General features: G+C 37.9%; 1 protein-coding gene across 2 annotated transcripts in view; it reads left to right on the top strand.

The window, feature by feature from the left end:
* Nucleotides 1–14,057: 14,057 nt before the first annotated feature.
* Nucleotides 14,058–19,600, top strand: part of LOC111468517 (magnesium transporter MRS2-11, chloroplastic-like) — a 13,178-nt gene continuing 7,635 nt past the window's right edge. For both annotated transcript variants that reach the window (XM_023113758.1, XM_023113759.1), the window contains exons 1-5: nucleotides 14,058–14,524; nucleotides 16,117–16,189; nucleotides 16,456–16,526; nucleotides 16,672–16,757; nucleotides 16,846–16,936. In XM_023113758.1, coding sequence (XP_022969526.1) covers nucleotides 14,147–14,524; nucleotides 16,117–16,189; nucleotides 16,456–16,526; nucleotides 16,672–16,757; nucleotides 16,846–16,936 — 699 coding nt within the window. In that variant the 5' untranslated portion in view covers nucleotides 14,058–14,146. The remainder of the gene's footprint in view (nucleotides 14,525–16,116; nucleotides 16,190–16,455; nucleotides 16,527–16,671; nucleotides 16,758–16,845; nucleotides 16,937–19,600) is intronic.

Genomic DNA, 19,600 nt, shown 5'->3' with positions numbered 1-19,600 from the left:
CTTGTTGAGATTTTTTTTTGTTAGTCGTATTTCAAGACTTAACAAAAAAAAAATAATAAAAAAATAAAATACTCTTAAAATAAGGACCGAGTTATTCAAGGACTAAAACACTTTCAAGAACGAAAATTTCTTTTAGAGGTATATGATGTAATAGCTCAAAAATAAGGACCCGAGTTATTCAAGGACTAAAAAACTTTCAGGGAAAAGTTTCTTTTAGAGATATATGATTAATAGCCCAATAATAATAATAATAATAATAATAATAAAACAAATAAATGAATAAATAAATAAATAAATAAAAATAATTAGGAAAAAAAAAAGATTACCATTAAAATGAAAGAAACCTTACTCACTCCTCTCCACTAACCTCCCATCCCAATCCCACTATCTCTCCTCAATCTAGAATATCTACACAAAAATAATAAAAATTTGAGGAAAAACGAAATGGCTAGACGTAAAACGAAAATCTCTAACTCCAAAGTTCGATTACATTGTATGTTCTATTGAAGAAGCAAACAATGTCAAAGAGATGCAAATAGTTGAACTTCAAAGCCCCTTGCTAGTGCATGAGCAGAAATGAGTAAAAGCTTAATCGTACGAGTGCAATAGAGGAGATGACAGCCTTAAAGATATCCACACCAAGTGAAACTTCAAGCTCCAGAGGTAGAGGGCAAAGAAGAGGCAGAGGTCGTGGAAGAGGCGGTCAAGAAAGAAGTGGAGATGTTGGCAAGTCAGCAGTCTAGTCAAAGACGATTATGATAACAAAGGCAAGAGACATTTTGACAAGTCTAAGGTGGAATGCTACAAATGTGAATGTCTTGGACATTACAAGATTGAATGTTATACCAGGCTCCAAAAGGAGAAAAGTGATCAATCCAACTTTACGTAGAAAAGAGAAGAAGAAACATGGTTAATGTCATTTCATGCTATGAAGGTTGCAGATCAATGTGTATAGGTCGTAGACGCTGAATGCAGCAACCATATGACAGGTTGTAAGGAATTCTTCTCAACTCTGGATGAAAATTTTCATACTACTGTTTGTCTTGGCAACAATTCAGCAGATCTAGTCAGAGACGATTATGATAACAAAGGCAAGAGACATTTTGAAAGTCTAAGGTGGAATGCTACAGATCTGGATGCCTTGGACATTACAAGAATGAATGTTATACCAGGCTCCAAAAGGAGAAAAGAGATCAATCCAACTGTGCGGATAAAAGAGAAGAAGAAACATTGTTAATGTCATTCCATGCTATGAAGGATGCAGATCAAAGTGTATAAGTCGTAGATTCTGGATGCAGCAACCATATGACAGATTGTAAGAAATTTTTCTAACTCTGGATGAAAATTTTCTTACTACTGTTTGTCTTGGCAACAATTCAATTGTCCAAGTGATGGAGAGAGGAATAGTAGATATCTAGACTAGAAATGGCTTTGTAGAGTCAATTTCTAATGTCTTTTACATTCTTGATCTGAAGGCCAACTTGCTTAGTATCGGTCAAGTGCAAGAAAAGAGGTATGTGATCACATTCCAAAAGAATGAATGTGAAATTTATGACTCCATAAGAGGATCGATTGCTAAGATGTTGATGACCACCAACCACTTATATCCATTGACGTTAAATATCATCGCTAGAAGTTTGATTGTGAAGAGATACCAACTGCCATTGGCATTTTAGGTATGGTCATCTATACTTTAAAGGGTTAAAGACGTTGTCTTCAAAGAAGATGGTGACTTGGTTGCCGTACATTTCTCCTCTAACAGAAATTTGTGAGAGCTGTGTGGTAGCAAAACATGAAAGAATACTTTTTCATCTAGAAAATCAAGAAGAGCTTAAGCAATTTTGGAGTTGATGCATTCAGACATATGTGGTCCCATCTCTCCAGCATCAAATGGTAACAATAAATATTTCATGACCTTCATTGATGATTTTAGTAGAAAAACCTTTGATTGCTTCAAATCAAAAGCCTTTGATTGCTTCAAGAAATTTTTTGTTACTATGAAGATTGAAACTTGAGGAAGAGTGAAGGCTTTAAGAACTGATAGAGGTGGAGAGTTTTGCTCTAATGAGTTACAAAATTTTGTGAAGAGAATGGCATAAGGAGGTAGTTGACAGCAGCATATACACCACAACAAAATGGTGAGACCGAAAGGAAAAACATGACCATTCTCAACATGGTTCGAAGTTTGCTAAATAAAGGAGAAGTCCCGAAGGAATTCTGGTCAGAAGCTGTTGTGTGGTCTGTTCACATTCTCAACCGGAGCCCTACTTTCTCTGTTAGATATATGACTCCACACGTAGCATGGAGCGGAAGAAAGCCCTCGGTAGACCACTTTAGAATCTTTGGGTGCATAGCATATGCACACGTTCCTGACGAGAAAAGGAAGAAACTTGAGGGCAAGAGTTTGAAATGTGTTCCTTGGATTAAGCAAGACTTCTAAAGCATACAAGCTCTATGATCCTTTGACAAAGAAGGTGGTGGCAAGTCGCGATGTAATCTTTGACGAAAAGAAGACTTGGACGTGGGAAGAAAAGATCACTGTGAATCAGCAGATTCCTGTAGATCTTGAAGAAGAACAAGTTGGCGCCCCTATTCAGCCTCACTATGAGTCTTGAGGGAGCTCATCACAAGTTCAATAAGAAGATATAGTAGAAGAAGAAAATTGTGATCACAGTCAAAGAAATCCAAGAACAAGAAGGAGACCAACTTGGATGATTGATTATGAGATGGACTATGATGATAGTGCTTATTTTACCTTTTTTTATGGATAATGATCCAATTGTCTATGAAGAAGCTATAAAAGGAGATGAAATGGAGAGAAGTGAAATCAAATCCATAGAGAAAAATAAGACTTGGGAGCTCACTGATCTTCCTAAAGGGCAGAAAACAATTAGAGTAAAATGGGTTTTCAAAACCAAGTTGAATGAACACAATGAGGTGGATAAGTACAAGACACGACTAGTTGCAAAACGATACAAGCAGAAGTATGGAGTTGGTTTTAAAGAGGTATTTTCACCAGTAGCACGTCAAGATACTATAAGGCTTATAATTTCTATTGCAGCTCAAAAATCATGGCCTTCTTACATTGAGAGCTTCAAGAAGAGGTATATGTGGAGCAACTATAAGGTTTTGTTAAAAAAGGTAAGGAAGAAAAAGTGTATAAGTTGAAGAAAGCTTTGTATGGTTTGAAGCAAGCTCCAAGAGCATGGTACAGTCCCATTAACTATCATTTTGAAAAGATGGGATTCACTAAATGTCCATATGAACATATGTTGTATGTGAAAGCTGAAAAGGGAGGTAACATTCTCGTTATTTTCTTATATGTTGATGATTTAATATTTACTGGCAATAACGAAGAAATGTTTGAACTTTTTAAGAAGAGCATGATGAAGGAATTTGAAATGACGGATCTTTGTTTGATGAGATATTTTCTTGAAGTAGAAGTTACTCAAATTGTCGTTGGTAACTTTATCTGTCAGAAGAAATATGCTCAAGAGTTACTTGAAAGATTTAAAATAGATGAGTGCACATTTGGAACTCCATCCGAATTGGGTTTGAAGTTGCACAAAGATATTGAAGGGAGAGAGGTTGATAATAGGTACTTCATGCAATTGTGAGAAGTTTGATGTACTTAACTTGAACAAGACTAGACATCATGTATGCATTTAGTATGATAAGTCGCTACATGGAGCATCCAACGGGAAAACATCTTAATGTAGCAAGAAGGATACTTCGTTATGTGAGAGAAACTTTTGATTTGGGGGTATTCTATAAGAAAGGAGATGATTCGAAGAAGGTTGGCTATATAGATAGCGACTATGCAGGTGATATAGATGATCGTAAAAGTACTTCATGAAGTATTTTCATGATGAGTTCAGGAGATATTTGCTGGTCTTCAAAGAAGCAACCTATTGTAGCACTCTCAACAATAGAAGGCAAAGTTTGTGGCAGCAGCATGCTCGTGCCAAGCAATTTAGTTAAGAAAGATGCTTGAAATTCTTAATCAGAAGCAACCAGGTATGGCAGTTATATATTGTGATAATATGTCAACTATTAAGTTGTCTAAAAATCCTGTGTTGCATGGAAGGAGTAAGCACATCGATGTTCGATTTCAATTCTTGTGTGATTTGTGTAAAGAAGGCACTATTGAACTTAATTTTTGCCAAAGTGATGAACAAATTGCTGACCTATCCACAAAGGCTTTAAAACAATAATTGTTCGGGAAGCTTAGAAGAAAGATGGTGATGTGCAGAATCTAAGATGTAGTTCAAGAAGATGAAGTGAAGTCCTACACTGATTTCTACATAATTTAGTTTAAGAAAGGGTGTTGAAGGGTCACTTGTAGATACATATATGAATAGATACATGCGTTGAAGGGTCACTTGTAGATACATGTATAAGGACATGTATGAATTGATACATGAAGGTTCATTAGTTCCTAATTAATTAGGTGCATGATTTTTTTTGGATAATGAATGGTAATGGGGAATATATATATGTGTATATATATATGTATGTTGGCATTGGTGAAAGACGTAGGAAATCAATTAAGCATTTATTCATGTTATACAAAGTTCTCTTCTCTCGAATTCTACCAAATTTAAGCTTATGTTAAGACCTTGTGTTTTAATCTTCCACTGAATGAAGGGTTAGTTATCGTTTTGATGCCTCATCCAAATGGTTTTGTAACGGCCTAGATCCACCTCTAGCAGATATTGTCCTCTTTGGGTTTTCCCTTCGAGCTTCCCCCTCAAGACTTTAAAACGCGTCTACTAGGGAAAGATTTCCACACCCTTATAAATGCTAGTTTATTCTCCTCCCCAACCAATGTGGGACATCACAATCAGAAAGGGAAAGCCCAAAGAGGACAATATCTACAAGCCGTGGATTTGGATTGTTACAAATGGTATCAGAGGCAGATACCGAACGATGTGCCAGCCTTCTCACTGTTCCCCGAAGGGGGGTAGACAAGTTAATAGATCTTGTAGACTAGCCTATGATGTAGGCTTGGCATGTTCCACGGTCCAATCGTCGATGCTCCAACATTGTCATTTTATTTTTTTGTAGTATATTTAATGTGATTGGCTTTAAAAATTGAATGTCATGATACTGTATGATTTTATGCTATGATGTGATCTTGTATTAATGCATGTCTTTATATTACGACATTTATGTTTTCTTTTCCTTGAATTATATAGTAGAATGTAAGTAATGTTATAAGTAAATCATAGACTTAGATAGAATCATTTTCTTGGTTTCTAGAACCATGCCGCACAAAGGACATAGAAGAGGTAGGAGAGAGAGAGGACGACCTCCCATTAGAAGATGGGGAAGAAGAGAAGCCGAAAGAAGCTCTTCCGAAGAAGGGTCGACTACTGGACCCTATGCGTTCGAGCTACCTCCTGAATACGAACCTCCCCCACAAGTTGTACCCCCTCCTGAATACGCACCTCCCCCACAAGTTGCACCCCCTCTGGAAAACGTACCGCCCCCTCAAGCTGCACCACAGGCTGGGTTAGACCCCGCCACAAGAGTTATGTTGGAGTCAATCCAAACAACAATGCAAACAATGTTGGCTACACAACAGGCCACATTGTTAGCTACGTAACAAGTCGCAACAATGGCCACGCAACCAGCCAACGCGATGGCCACGCAACTGGTGGATGTGACAGCCACACAACCGGCCAAAAATCCACAACCGAACAGAGGGGCCAGTTGGTTAAAAGACTTCAGACGGTATAACCCCCATCCTTTTGTCAGTTCAAAGGAAGATCCCACAGTAGCTCAGATGTGGATCGCAAACATGAAAACGACCTTTGAATCAATGAAATGCTTTGATGAACATAAAGTAGCCTGTGCGGTATATGTACTGCAAAAAGACGCAGAAGTGTGGTGGGTGGATAATAAATAGAATATCAACCCGGGAGAGGGGATCACAATGTGGGAAACCTTTAAGGAAGCCTTCCTGAAATATTACTATCCAAAGGAAACCCGTATAAAGAAACAACAAGAATTTAACCATCTGACCCAAGGCGAACGCACGGTGGATCAGTATGATCAGGAATTCATGAGATTAAGAAGGTTCACATTGTGACTAGCAGACACTGAAGAGAAACAGACGAAGAAATCTATGTTGGGGTTGAACCCGAAGGCCTGGGCATGTTGGAGGCAGTTAACCCGAAAACTTACGAAGAGACCCTAAAAACGGCCAAGGCTTTGGAGGAACCTCCAAAGGAGAAAAATCCAGAGCCAACGGTTGTCATAGGAAAGAAACGCCCTATCGAGGTCAAACCCAAGGAATTCCAACCGCCACTCTAGAGACCTCAACATCAGAACAGGCCACCTGCTCCGCTCCCAATAACCCGATACCTAGTACCGAAAAAATCCCTGTGCCACGACTGTGGAAAACAACATGGTGGCAGATGTTTGGTAGGTTTTGGTGTGTGTTATAAATGCGGTCGGGCAGGTCACGTGGCTAGAGCTTGCCCTGCAAGGGACACGGGAAACCCAAGGGAACCCCTTAGAGGTCCGGTCATTCGAGTACCCACCATGCAAACCCATGCACAGACTAGGGCTTATGCAACGACCAGTAAAGAGGCTGGAACGTCTGGCACCGTGGTGATAGGTATGCTTTCTATACTAGGACACTTTGCATTGACGTTGTTTTATTCGGGTTCTACCCATTCATTTGTTTCTTTGCCATTTGTTAGTCAAGTAGAGTTCGTAGTAGAACCCTTAATGCATGTATTGTCGGTCGGTACCCCAACAGGGGTAGACCTAGCCACGAAAAATAGAGTAAAAGACGGAAAGTGGTAATAGCTGGACGAACCGTCCCCGTAGACCTAAAAGTAGTAGATATGACGGATTTTGACGTCATACTAGGAATGGACTGGCTAATCGAAAACTTTGCTAGCATAGACTGCCATAAGAAAGAAGTTGTATTCACACCTCCAAACGGACTTACCTTTAAGTTTAAAGCAACCTTCACAGGCACCATCCCAAAAATATTATCGATGATGAAAGCCAGACGCCTAGTACAACAAGGGGGTGGCGATTCTAGCTTGTGTAGTAAACACAAAAGGAAAGGAGAAAACAATAGATACGGTACCCATAGTAAATAAATTGACAGATGTCTTTCAGGAGGACCTCCCGGGAATCCCTCCAACTCGAGCGATAGACTTTGCAATAGAACTAGAACCAAGAACGGGACCATCTCTAAAGCCCCATACCGCATGGCTCTAGCAAAACTAAAAGAACTTAAATCACAACTACAAGACCTATTAGATAAAGGCTTCATTCGACCTAGCGTATCCCCTTGGGGTGTGCCAGTGTTTTTTGTTAAAAAGAAAGATGGCTCTATGCGTCTATGCATTGACTACAGAAAATTAAACAAGAGAACGGTAAAAAACAAATATCCATTACCTAGCATCGAGGACCTATTCGACCAACTTCGAGAGGCAAAAGTGTTTTTCAAAATAGACCTTCGATCAGGATACCATAAATTAAGATTAAAAATGGAGATATACCGGAAACAACATTTCGAACCAGAAATGGCTACTATGAGTTTGTGGTAATGTTCTTTGGCCTTACTAATGACACAGCGGTGTTCATGGAATTAATGAATCGAGTATTTAAGGAGTGCTTAGATACGTTTGTGATCGTGTTCATAGAAGACATCCAGATATACTCTAAAACGGACCAAGAACACCAAGAGCACCTAAAAAATGCCCTAACTATCTTAAGGGAGAACAAGTTGTATGCCAAATTCTCCAAATGCGAATTTTGGCTACGGCAGGTTTCGTTTTTGGGACACATAGTGTCCGAAGACAGAATTTTAGTAGATCCCACCAAGATAGAAGCCGTCAAGAAATGGAAATGCCCAACTACAGTCATCGAGATACAAATTTTCTTGGCGGGTTACTATCGAAGGTTTGTTCAAGACTTTACTAGAATAGCCTCACCTCTCACCCAATTGACAAAAAAGGGCGTACCTTTTGTATGGAGCGATACTTGTGAGGCCATCTTTCAGGAACTAAAACAAATACTGGTGTCCGCCCCAGTGCTCACGGTCCCAAAAAGCTCTGCAGGATACGTGATACATCCAATAAGGGGCTGGATTGTGTACTGATGCAACATGACAAAGTAGTTTCGTATGCGTCACGCTAATTGAAAGATTACGAGAAAAGCTATCCTACACATGATTTGGAGTTGGCGGCGGTGGTGTTCGCGTTAAAAATTTGGCGACACTGCCTGTATGTCAAAAAGACCCAAATTTACACGGACCATAAAAGTCTAAAATACTTGTTCACACAAAAAGAATTGAATATGAGACAACGTAGATGGCTAGAGCTAGTAAAAGATTACGACATAGATATCCAATACCACCCTAGGAAAGCAAACGTAGTCGCTGACGCACTAAGTCGAAAAACAGTACACTCGTCAGCCCTCATCATAAGAGAGCCATTAGTGTGAGCTGATTTTGAACGAGCTGACATAGCGGTAGTAACCAAGGAGGTTATAGCCCAAATAGCTCGACTGATAGTGCGCCCCACACTCAGACAGAGGATCATAGACTCACAACGTGAGGACCCAAGCTTAAATAAAATCCTAGACCAGTTGACAGTAGGCCTAGTGGACGGCTTTTCTAAGTCAACAGATGATGGACTATAATGTCAAGGACGTTTGTGGGTCCCAGCTGTGAGCGAAATAAAGAACGAACTCCTAACTGAAGCACACAACTCACCCTTCTCGATACATCCAGGTGGTACAAAGATGTATCAAGACTTGAAACAACACTTCTGGTGGCGAAGTATGAAAAGGATATCGCGGAACACGTGAGTAAATGTCTGGTATGCCAACAAGTAAAAGCCTGTAGGCAGAAAACTGCCGGACTACTACAACCTTTAAGTATACCAGAATGGAAATGGGAAAATTTTACCATGGATTTCATAGTAGGCCTACCCAAGACACTAAACGGTTACACCGTAATTTGGGTAATTGTCGATCGTCTGACAAAGTCAGCACACTTCCTACCGAGTAAGGCAACATATACAGTAGACAACTGGCTCAACTGTATGTGAAAGAAATTGTGAGATTAGTCCTGGTATCAATAATGTCGAATCGAGAGCCGCGTTTTACATCGGCCTTTTGGCGTGGACTCCAAAAAGCGTTGGGTACCTGCCTCGACTTTAGCACTGCCTTCCACCCACCAACTTATGGCCAAACGGAACGATTAAACCAAATCCTGGAAGACATGCTTCAGGCATGTGTTATGGATTTCACGGGGAGTTGGGACACTAAACTACATTTAATGGAATTCTCGTACAACAACAGTTTCCAAGCAACCATCGAGATGGCACCATTTGAAGCGTTATATGGAAAACGATGTAGATCCTCATTGTGCTGGGACGAAGTAGGAGAACGAGAACTAGTAGAACCCGAGTTGGTCCGCATCACCAACGAGGCGGTACGGAAAATTAGAGCAAGGATGCGTACCGCACAAAGTAGGCAAAAGAGCTATGCTGACGATAGGCGTAGGAACTTAGAGTTCAAAGAGGGGGACCCAGTGTTCCTAAAAGTAGCTCCTATGAAAGACGTTCCAAGATTCGAATGTAGGGAAGGCTAAGCCCCGCTTTATCGGACCTTTCGAAATCCTAGAAAGAATAGGTTCAGTAGCGTACAAACTAGCCTTATCACCTTCGCTCTCGAGCGTACATGATTTATTCCATATGTCCATGTTGAGGAAATATATTACAGATCCTACGCACGTGATAGACTACAGACCCCTCGAGATCGAGGAAAACTTGAGTTATTAGGAGAAACCAATTAAAATCCTAGCTTGGGAAGTGAAAGCCTTACGTAATAGAAACATAGGGTTGGTCAAAGTATTATGGCAAAATCACCCAATAGAGGAAGCAACGTGGGAATGAGAGGAGGAAATAAAGGAAAAATATCCCAAATTGATTCACGAGTTTGAGACTTTGGGGAACAAAAGTTCTTTTTAAAGGTAGATAATGTAACAGATCAAATTATAAATAATAAAAAAAAAAAAAAAAACAATCCGCTGTCCTCGGCAAGACCGAAAACTCCAGCATTTCGTTCGCACACGACCCACAAAGTGCACCCGACGTCGAGGTCACCACGAAAACCAAACCCAACCTTCAGCCACCTCCAAGACACCTGCAAGAATGAAAAATAATGAGAAAAACGAGAAAGACTGTGAGAAAACCGACAAAGCTCCGGCAAAGCTAAACCCTACGAAATTGACGTCGAAACCTCTGATTTATGCAACCAAAACAACCTCAAAGACCTTTACACACACCAGAGGTAGATTTCGACGTTGCTTACACGTCGTACACCGTCGGGTAAGGGAGACAGAACGTCAAATTTTTTAACCCCCTCTCAGATCCGGGAGTGTTAGGCCCTTATGAACCAAAAAATACCATAAACGGGATTGGGGGAGGAGGAGACTCGAAAACGGAGGAAAAAGGAAGAAAAAGGATGTTGGAACAACGTGACCGAGGAGAGAGAGAGTGTCGCCAGAAAAATTTGCTGGTAATCGGGCGAGGAAGACGAAGTCCGACCCGATCTCCGACCCGCAATTCACAACCTCTCGGCCCAACGATTCAACCCTTGACCCATCGAAACAAACCGCGGCCCAATAGTAAGGTTCAACCTAGCCTACTGCAACCAAAACCTTGTAGCCGTCGCAACCAAAACTTGCGTTCAGAGACTAACCCACCTGATAGCCACGCACTTGACCAGATGACCCACGCCTTGACCCAAGACCACTGCACACGCGTCGCCCTCTGGTTGTGCCATGTGGCACGTCTGCAGCACGACACCACCTCGGCTCCAGCGGCAGCTTCTCTGCTGGCGGCTAATTCGGCTCAGAAAACTAGTTTTTGACTTGTTTGGCATTGTTTTGACCCTCCCGGACTTGATTTCAACCCCATTTAAGGTAAAATAGATCATTTTAAGGCCGTATTTCACAAATTCAAGTTGGAAATTAATTATGTTTGTGAAATACTAACGAAGGTGTCGAATGATCTAATAGGAACCAACCACCAACGGAAGCATAGGACGTATACGATGAGCTAGGAGCTTACATTTATATTTTAGGGAGTACTTCGGCTAAGACCTACCAAGTAAGTGGCTCACCCGTCGTAGGTTACGCGTCGAATGTTGTAGGTTGGCACGTGCCCCTTGGATTTGCACGTGTCATTAAATTGTATGCTAGCATGTTATACTCAATTAAGTATGCTTGTGAAATGTGAATGTATGTTGTTTAAGGTGATATAATGTGCTATGTTTATGACGTTTATGATATGTTTGGATTATTCTGGCGTGAATAGTACTATAATTCTGAATGTAAACAGCATATAATGTATGACATGAAATCACGATAAATTGCACAAAATGTAACTCTGTTAGGATTATGTATGATACATAGACTGAAAAATAAGAAATGACATGAAGCATGAAAGATGAAAGCGAGGTTATATATATTAATGATAAAAGTAGAAATATTGGGGACCTCATACATTATGTGTGCTCATGCATTGGGTGGATACCCCTATTCCATCACGAGGGTACGGACGCGTACATCCAATGGTAGAACAATGATCGTTAAGTTTTGCATAGTGCTGCCGTGATGGTTACTAGTTCTAACGGGTGTCTGCCCTAAAAAGCTCCCAGAGTATGATCGCCCGACAAGGAAAGTGACCCAGCAGTGTGCGAACTGACTGGTGAGCCCATACTCGCACGTATAGGCTGTGAGTAGAGTATATGGTACACGTCCAAATTACCCGTAAGGATAGCACCGTAGGAAGACAAATTGAAAGATAGGTCCCATCATCTCATTTGTATGTGATTGTTGCATAATCCCGATAGGGGGTCACTTACTGAGTATTCTAGAAATACTCAAGCCTTGTGCTACTATATTTTCAGATAAAGGTAAGGCACCTATGTGAGATCGACGGCGGCATCGTGGCACATGCATAGAATAGTTGTTTTCCATTTCGTAGTATAGGTTAGTATAGGTTGAATTTCATTTTCATTCATAGTAAATGTTAGTTTAGGTTGAATTCCCATTTGCATGTATAGGATAGTATAGGTTGAATTGTAATCATATAATAAATCATAGGGAAGTATATGACATTTATTTGAGCGTTGTTCTTTTTCTTTTCTTTCTCTTGTATTCGTTATTCATGAGGTAATAAAAGGCAAACTTATGTCGTATTTACGATAAGAGCCCATATAAGGTAAATTCCGCATTTAAAGTATAGTAATGACCTTAGATGGTAAAATATATGAATGGTTTAAGAGTTTTTTTTTTTTTTTTAATTTAAGATTTTTTTAAAAAAACATTTTAAAAAAGTTTAAAAGCATTTTTTATATATATTTTTTAAAAAAATTTGGATTAAGGACTTTCCATTAAAGTTAAAAGGGTATTTTTGACAAAATTTGTATTTTGAAATAAAGTACTAACGTTTTCGCCAAAAACTAACTACTACAAAGGGTATTTAAAGGAAAGTTTTACGAGTAGTTTTAGTTGAAGGGTATTTTTATTAATTTAACGAGAAACAATTTGGTAAATTGTGCCGGACCTGAAATTAATGCTCCTATCAGTTTGGAAGTAACATTATTTTCTCTAATGGCCTCAAAGATCCTTACAACAGTGGAGGGTAAGTATAAGTAAGAACATTATTTAAGCTGGTACCACCTTCAAAGCTTCAAACTATTAATGGTATGGGGTTTGGATCACAGGGTATTGAATAATATATCTGAGAGAATTGTTGCTATCCCCACGGCTAAAGGTAATGCTTTCATCATAATTTGATTAATTATTTTACATTTCATACTGTTTTTCAAATGCTAAAATTGTGATTAATGCAGGCTCCCATTGCTTAGACTTACAAGAAGGGAGGGAGGATGATCTTGAATGGTTGATAAGCCAAAGGAAGGCTGAAATGGACAAAATCGATGCTTGGATCTCGAAGTATTATGTCGATCTCTTGCAATCCAACCAAACTCTCGGTGCCCATTGATATGTGCACTCAAGAACGTCTAAAATCCTTTTTAAATTTGGAAACAAGTGGCTTAATATAGATCAATTAGTTAGCTGTGTTTCTAAGATCAGATAATCGTGTTTGATGGTGGATAACCATGGTCTTTAAAATGCTTATTACTTTCTAAGAAGGATATTTGCATTATTACACTAATACAGGGTATCCTATCAAACTCCACTATTAAGCGTATTTGGACGAGAGTAGTACTAAGTTGCACCCCTTTTTATTTCTTTACTCGTTATTTCTATTTCTCTCCGTTCTTTTCTTCATTTATTTACAAATGACAACTACCCCTACCGTTAATCTCTCACTCATTGTGTTTCTTCTCTTCGATGTGTTCACAGGAGCCCCACTAGCCGTTCTGAGCACGTGCATGCACCCACAGTCGCCTACTGTAAGAATAAGAAGGATATTTACGGAAGATAGAGAAGATTAAAAAAAAGAGGAAGAAATGAACTATGTTGTTTGACTATGTATTCATTTATTATTTTTTTTTTCTATAATAGGGAAATAAGAAGAGAACTGTCACCACCATTTAGGTGGGGTAGTTTTAGCAAGCATTCACATATGTGTGGGATGAAAATCCCACGTCCGCTAATTTAAGGAATGATCATGTCAACACGGTGAACCGAGAAAACTTGCCTATTCTACCCATATTTAACCTATTTTTATATTCCTTCTTATTTTCGAGGAATTTGAGATCCAATAAATAAAAACTAAATAGAATAACCTAATTCATCGTTAAAAAAAAAAAAAAATTAATAATAATAATTTATTATAAAAATAGAAAATTCAAACGGTTAGAAATTCTAACCAAGCATAAGCCACGTGATTTTCACGAACCATAACCACATATCGTTATCCAATCAGAGAGCAAAATATCAATTAATTTTTTTTTTAATTTTTTTATTTCAAACATTATCCAAAAAAAAAAAAATAATTTTCATATAATATATAAACAAAATACACGTGGTCTTCTCCTTTTGGAAGCTCCGGTACCTGCCAACGTAAAAAAGAAGCTCGAAGCCTGGTTTGAAGTTTAATGTTCATAACCAGAGACCTTGGATCGCTCTCCAATGCCGATCTCTCCATCCCTTCAACTCCTTCGATTTCCTTCCCAGGCACTATCCTCATCCTCTCACCACCGTCTCATCTCTGATCTTGCCTCTGAATCGCTTTTCTTCCGATCTCCATGGCTTGCCTCTTTGGCTCCGCTGCGGAACTGCCGGATGAAGTTATCTTCGACTACGAAATGTTTCTCCATGTCCAATGAGGATGAGAATTGGAGTGATTCGGAAGCGTTGGTGTCCGATTTGGACGAAGGGGGAGATCGCGAGGATGATATTGGTGTTCAGCAAGAGAATCCTGTGGCCACTGTTGCTTCTGCGCAGACGATTGCTTCCTCGTCGCCGAGTGATTATCTGTCGCTGGCGATCCGAGAGCTGGTTTATGAGGTTTGTTTTTTCTTTTCTTTGATGCATTTTGCTTTTTGTGTGAATTGTGACGCTTAATTGCGTAGTGAATTTCTTATTTTCTTTCTCTTTTGCTGTTTGAGATCTATGAGAGCCTGTTCAAATTACAAGTCTGCTATTGCCTATTCGTCGTCAGTTGCTAATTAGGGCCAAATTTTTGTTTTTGTTAATGTTGAATAACATTTTGTGGAATGACTTCCTGGCATTCTAAAATCACATTCGAATTTTGATGTTAAGAGTGCAAAAGGTTTATTATTTAATTTTTAAACAGTTTAAAGTGCTAATCCACTAGTAATTTATTGGGTAGTTTAGAACTTTATTAACTCGCTAAACTTTTGATCTTGAATGTAGTATATCTCATCAATCAAGAGGTTAGGGGTTCAAATTCTCCTACTCCAATACGTTATCGAACTCAAAAATAATTTTAAGGAATGTTGAACACATTAGGAACCTATTAAAAACCAAAATTGACAGTTCATCTAACTCAGGAGTTTGACCTTTACAATAAACCACAATCAATAATTTTACTCTGAAAAAAATGGCAGGCTTTCTTCAATGTATGATTTTATATCTTGACAATTTATGTTCATTTATTTAGTTTGTAATTTATTTTTCAAAATAATTTTAAAAAGAGTTTCAAAAACAAAAAAATATTTTCTAACTTTCAAAACTTGATTGAGATTTCATATTGTGTTATTAAAAAGTAAAAGTCTAACTAATAATTATATGTAAACGTAAAAAGTTGTAATCAAATAGGGTCGATTGTAGTGTTTTAGTTTTATTGTTGTTATTTTTTGAAATGTTACAGTAAAATTATAAGAGAAGGTTCAAATTTAGGTGAGACAATGCCTTATCATTTGATATAGCTCAAGTCAGCTGTCCACTGTGGTACTTGGTGTGGATAGTTTCTAGTCCCATATTGAACTCCTTACTAGTCCCATATTAAACTCCTTGTATTATTTGTATTTCTTATTTCCAAATTTATGTTATTAAATCTCTGTATTTATTAGTTCTTTTTGGGAAGCTTCATAGAAGTCAACAGAACAGAATATTATTAAAGCTCTGTAACTTCTGAAGTTTATGCTTTTATACGCTGTCATATGAATGACCTTCATAGTGCCTCCACCTGCCAAAGCTATAAAGATATTGTACACCAACATTTGATTTGTCAGTCATATCTTACACTTGGACATAACTCAACCAATCGAATCCCATCACCATAAATGGTTGAACTAAAAGAACTCATATTTTAAGAATCTCAGTAGCCATCATGCACTGTAAAATCATAGCCCGGTCATAGAAAAGATGCAAACTTATGACTTTTGAGAAGTTGAACTTCTGATATTCACTTTTCTTCCACAAAATTCCCTTTAAGGGCTGCATGTTTACAAAATTTCAGCTTATGTAAAGACCTTGTGTTTTAATCTTCCATTGAATGAAGGGTTAGTTATCGTTTTGATTCCTCATATTAGATCTGGATCTTGATGCCTCAACCAAATGGTTTCCTGTTAGAGATTTATTTGAGGATAAGGGGAAGTTTTTACTCTCAATGCTCATCTTTATTGTCAACTTAGGTGGTAGAGGTTAAAGCCAATGGAGCCATATCCACTAGGAAGATTAACAGACGCCAGCTGTTGAAGTCAAGTGGTGAGTAAACATTTCCTGAAATTTTAGGTTCTCGTTTCAATTCCTAGTTTCTGGATGTATACTAATAAAAACTTGAGTCTGTATTGACTTCTTCTCTATACTTTCGCTCTGAAATATCAATTGCTACTGGATGTCTTACTGGTCATCTTTAACCCTTCACGATTATTAACCGTGGGATGACAAATAGGATATTATGCTACATTTTATTAAGAAACTATATATTTCCATTCATTATTTTTCTCTTGTGGACATTGTTTAACCATCAGGGCTTCGTCCACGTGATGTTCGAAGTGTTGATCCATCTTTATTTTTGACAAACTCAATGCCTACATTACTGGTATATTGATTTCCACTTTTATAATTGCGTTGATATTCTATTGTGAATAAAAGCTTTTCATGTTGAATCATTAGCATTTGGCATAAAAATTTGTAATCAAGAAATGATACTCAGCAAAGTTTTTCTTTGGTGGTTCACATCGCAGGTTCGTGAACATGCTATTTTGCTTAATCTGGGTTCGCTTCGAGCAATAGCTATGCGGGATTGTGTCCTTATATTTGATTATAACCGGTATCCATCTAACTTAAAAGTGGCGCCATATTTATTTGTCATACTACAAAATTTCGACATTGCAATTCTCTTTGCATGATATTTTCAGTCCTGGAGGACAAGCTTTTATTGAATCATTGTTGCCTCGATTGAACCCAAAAAACATGAATGGAGCGCCAGAAATGCCATTTGAACTTGAGGTTAGTAATTCTTGTAAATATATGTATGCTTGCTTCATATAATTAAAGTTGGCAGATGAAAGAAAAATTAGCTTATGAATTGCGATATTTCCGTACATCTAACAATAAGAAGTTTCCTAATTAGAATTTGGTCCAGAGGAAGCTTACCCCTAGAAGCAATGAAAAATTACCACTACCTTTGAGCTTTCTTATACCATTTGAAGTTGATGAGAAGATCTAATTATTATTGTGAGCAGATAGATCAGCTTTTGGATTTGGTTTTGTTCATATATCCTGATCATAAAGTTCTACAAATTAGAATCTGGCCTTGAGAGGTCAGTGAAGTTTTCCTACCAATTCTGAAGCTTACATTGAATTTTTCCTACGATGGAGGTCCAAATATCAAATTTGTTTAGATTACCGTTGAGGGGAAGACCCAAATAGGAAGTCGGGCATTTCTCAATGCTACAACCTGCTATGAAGTAAACTTCTGCACTTCCAGATCATCTTTGAGCTTCTAATATCAATCTTTGATTATTGTTTAGACCTGAGAAAGGCTAAAAAATTCGACGATATTGAACGGATTAACAAACTCACTTCAAGAGCAATTGAGAAAAGAATAGTACAAAACTTCATAGAGAACCATTTATCCGACCTTGTTTATCCATTAGTAATCATGGTATTGATCATTTGGTCTAACTCCCCTAAAGGGCTTCATTTTCCCCTATGATTTTCCATTGGTGACACTAGAATAACTGACACTGAAGAGACAAACATTCACCCCACCTCTACATAGAGCACTAAAGCTTTTGGCTTCCATGATAGCGTTTACAAACTTAAATCAACTTTACGAAAGGCCTTTTCCGGATCCGATTTGAGGTTTGATCTTTTCAATTTCCTTTTTTAAACATCATTGAATTCTAGACAAGAACAATTTTCTCTCGAAAAGCTGATTGGTATTCTGAAATTGTTTAGATCCTGTAGATCCTGTAAATATTTCAAGAAAACCTTTGTGGGTACTGATTTTGAACTCAGTTACCTTTTTTGCACCACAGTTTCTTGGAATAAGAAATATGTACATCTATTTGATGCTCGTTGCTCTCTTTAGTATTGTCATTTTAGAAAAGATCGTGGAACAATTTCAATAACTTAAGCACAAGATTGTTGCAATCTTTTCTGAAGAACACTGCTATAAAATCACCTAGCCTAGCGGCCTTGCACATACCACACTTGGCTTGTCTTTTAAGATATTGCCTCCATAAAACTTTTTCAGTAGCTTCCTTTACCGATCAGAAATAGAACTCCAATCAAGATTACACCGGAAAACCATGTTCTGGGGACCTTAGTAAAAAAGGAATTGAAGAAGTTAAGAAGCTCATCCTCAATCTCCCTATCGGTTACTGAGGTTTCTACTTTTAAATTAGCAATCTATGAGATTAAGAACTTCTACCTTCTATTAGCCGAACAATGGAAGGAAGAGAGGTTCTTATCATGGTGCCATTTACATTTAGGTCTTTGCCTCCAAAAAGTTTCTTCTTAGTGTGAAATTGAAAAACTAGAACTGAGGTTGAGCCTAGTGTCCTCTGAATGGTATAGGGAATAAGAATCCTCTAAATTGTATAAGGCCTTTTAAAACGGAAATAAGCCTTTTTTTAGTTAGTGAGAATTGCCGACAACCTTTTTCTTCCAAATCTTGAAGGATGATTATAAAGCTTTCAATTTTTTTTCATAAAACGTAGCACACCCAACCTTGCATAAATGCCGGAATTTTCTTGATGATCACAAGTCACATGTTTTCTAATCTGAAAGAGGTTAGCCCATATTTGAATCCCCCAGCTCTCGAGTATGATTTTAAAGCTTTCAATTTTTTTCATAAAACGTGGCACGCCCAACCTTGTATAAATGCCGGAATTTTTCTTTATAATCACAAGTCGCAGGTTTTCTAGTCTGAAAGAGGTGAGCTCACATTCGGATCCCCCCAGCTCTCGAGTAGGATAGGAAATGATTAGTTGTTTTCTCTAATCTTGAATCCTTGACGTAGCAAATTTAGGGCACCACTTTTGATTGGCAAGAAATCTTCAAGAGAGTTTATCAGCTTGTCAAAAACCTTCATATTCCTTGTTGGAATATAATGTAGTAAACTCGAACAGGAAAAAACCATATATTTGAAGGGAAAGCGTTATATTTGAGGAGAAAATTTGACGAAAAGAAAAAAGAAAAAAGAAAAAGGAACAGACTGCAAATTAAAGTTTCTCATAATTAAAAAAAGGGTTAAATGACAAATTTGGTTGAGAATGCTAAAACTCAGTCCCTATAATTTTAATGTTAGAATTAGTCTCCATAGTTTGATAAAACCTCTATAAATAGTTCCTTCTGTAGGCACAATATATGAAAGGTGTAACAAATCATAGAGACTATTTGTTAGGTTTTTTTAAATCCTAAGGATGAGATTCTAGCTTTTAAAACCATAGTGATTTAATTCTAACTTTCTCCATAGCGATCAATTTTATTATTAACCTTAAAAAAATTGGACTAGTAATGGAAAATGTCTTCCTTGAATCGGTGGTGCCAGTAGTTCATGGTCATCATGTGAGCTTTTGAAGCATATTTTCTCATAATTTGCATTAGTTTTGCTTCTTTGTTATTGTTTTTTTTTTTTTTTTTTTTTTTTTTTTTTTTTTTTTT

The sequence above is a fragment of the Cucurbita maxima genome, unplaced genomic scaffold (genome assembly GCF_002738345.1).
Source record: "Cucurbita maxima cultivar Rimu unplaced genomic scaffold, Cmax_1.0 Cma_Scf00037, whole genome shotgun sequence".
Classification (NCBI taxonomy): domain Eukaryota; kingdom Viridiplantae; phylum Streptophyta; class Magnoliopsida; order Cucurbitales; family Cucurbitaceae; genus Cucurbita; species Cucurbita maxima.
Note: the sequence above shows the minus strand (reverse complement) of the source record. Positions and strands in the feature narration are given on the sequence as shown.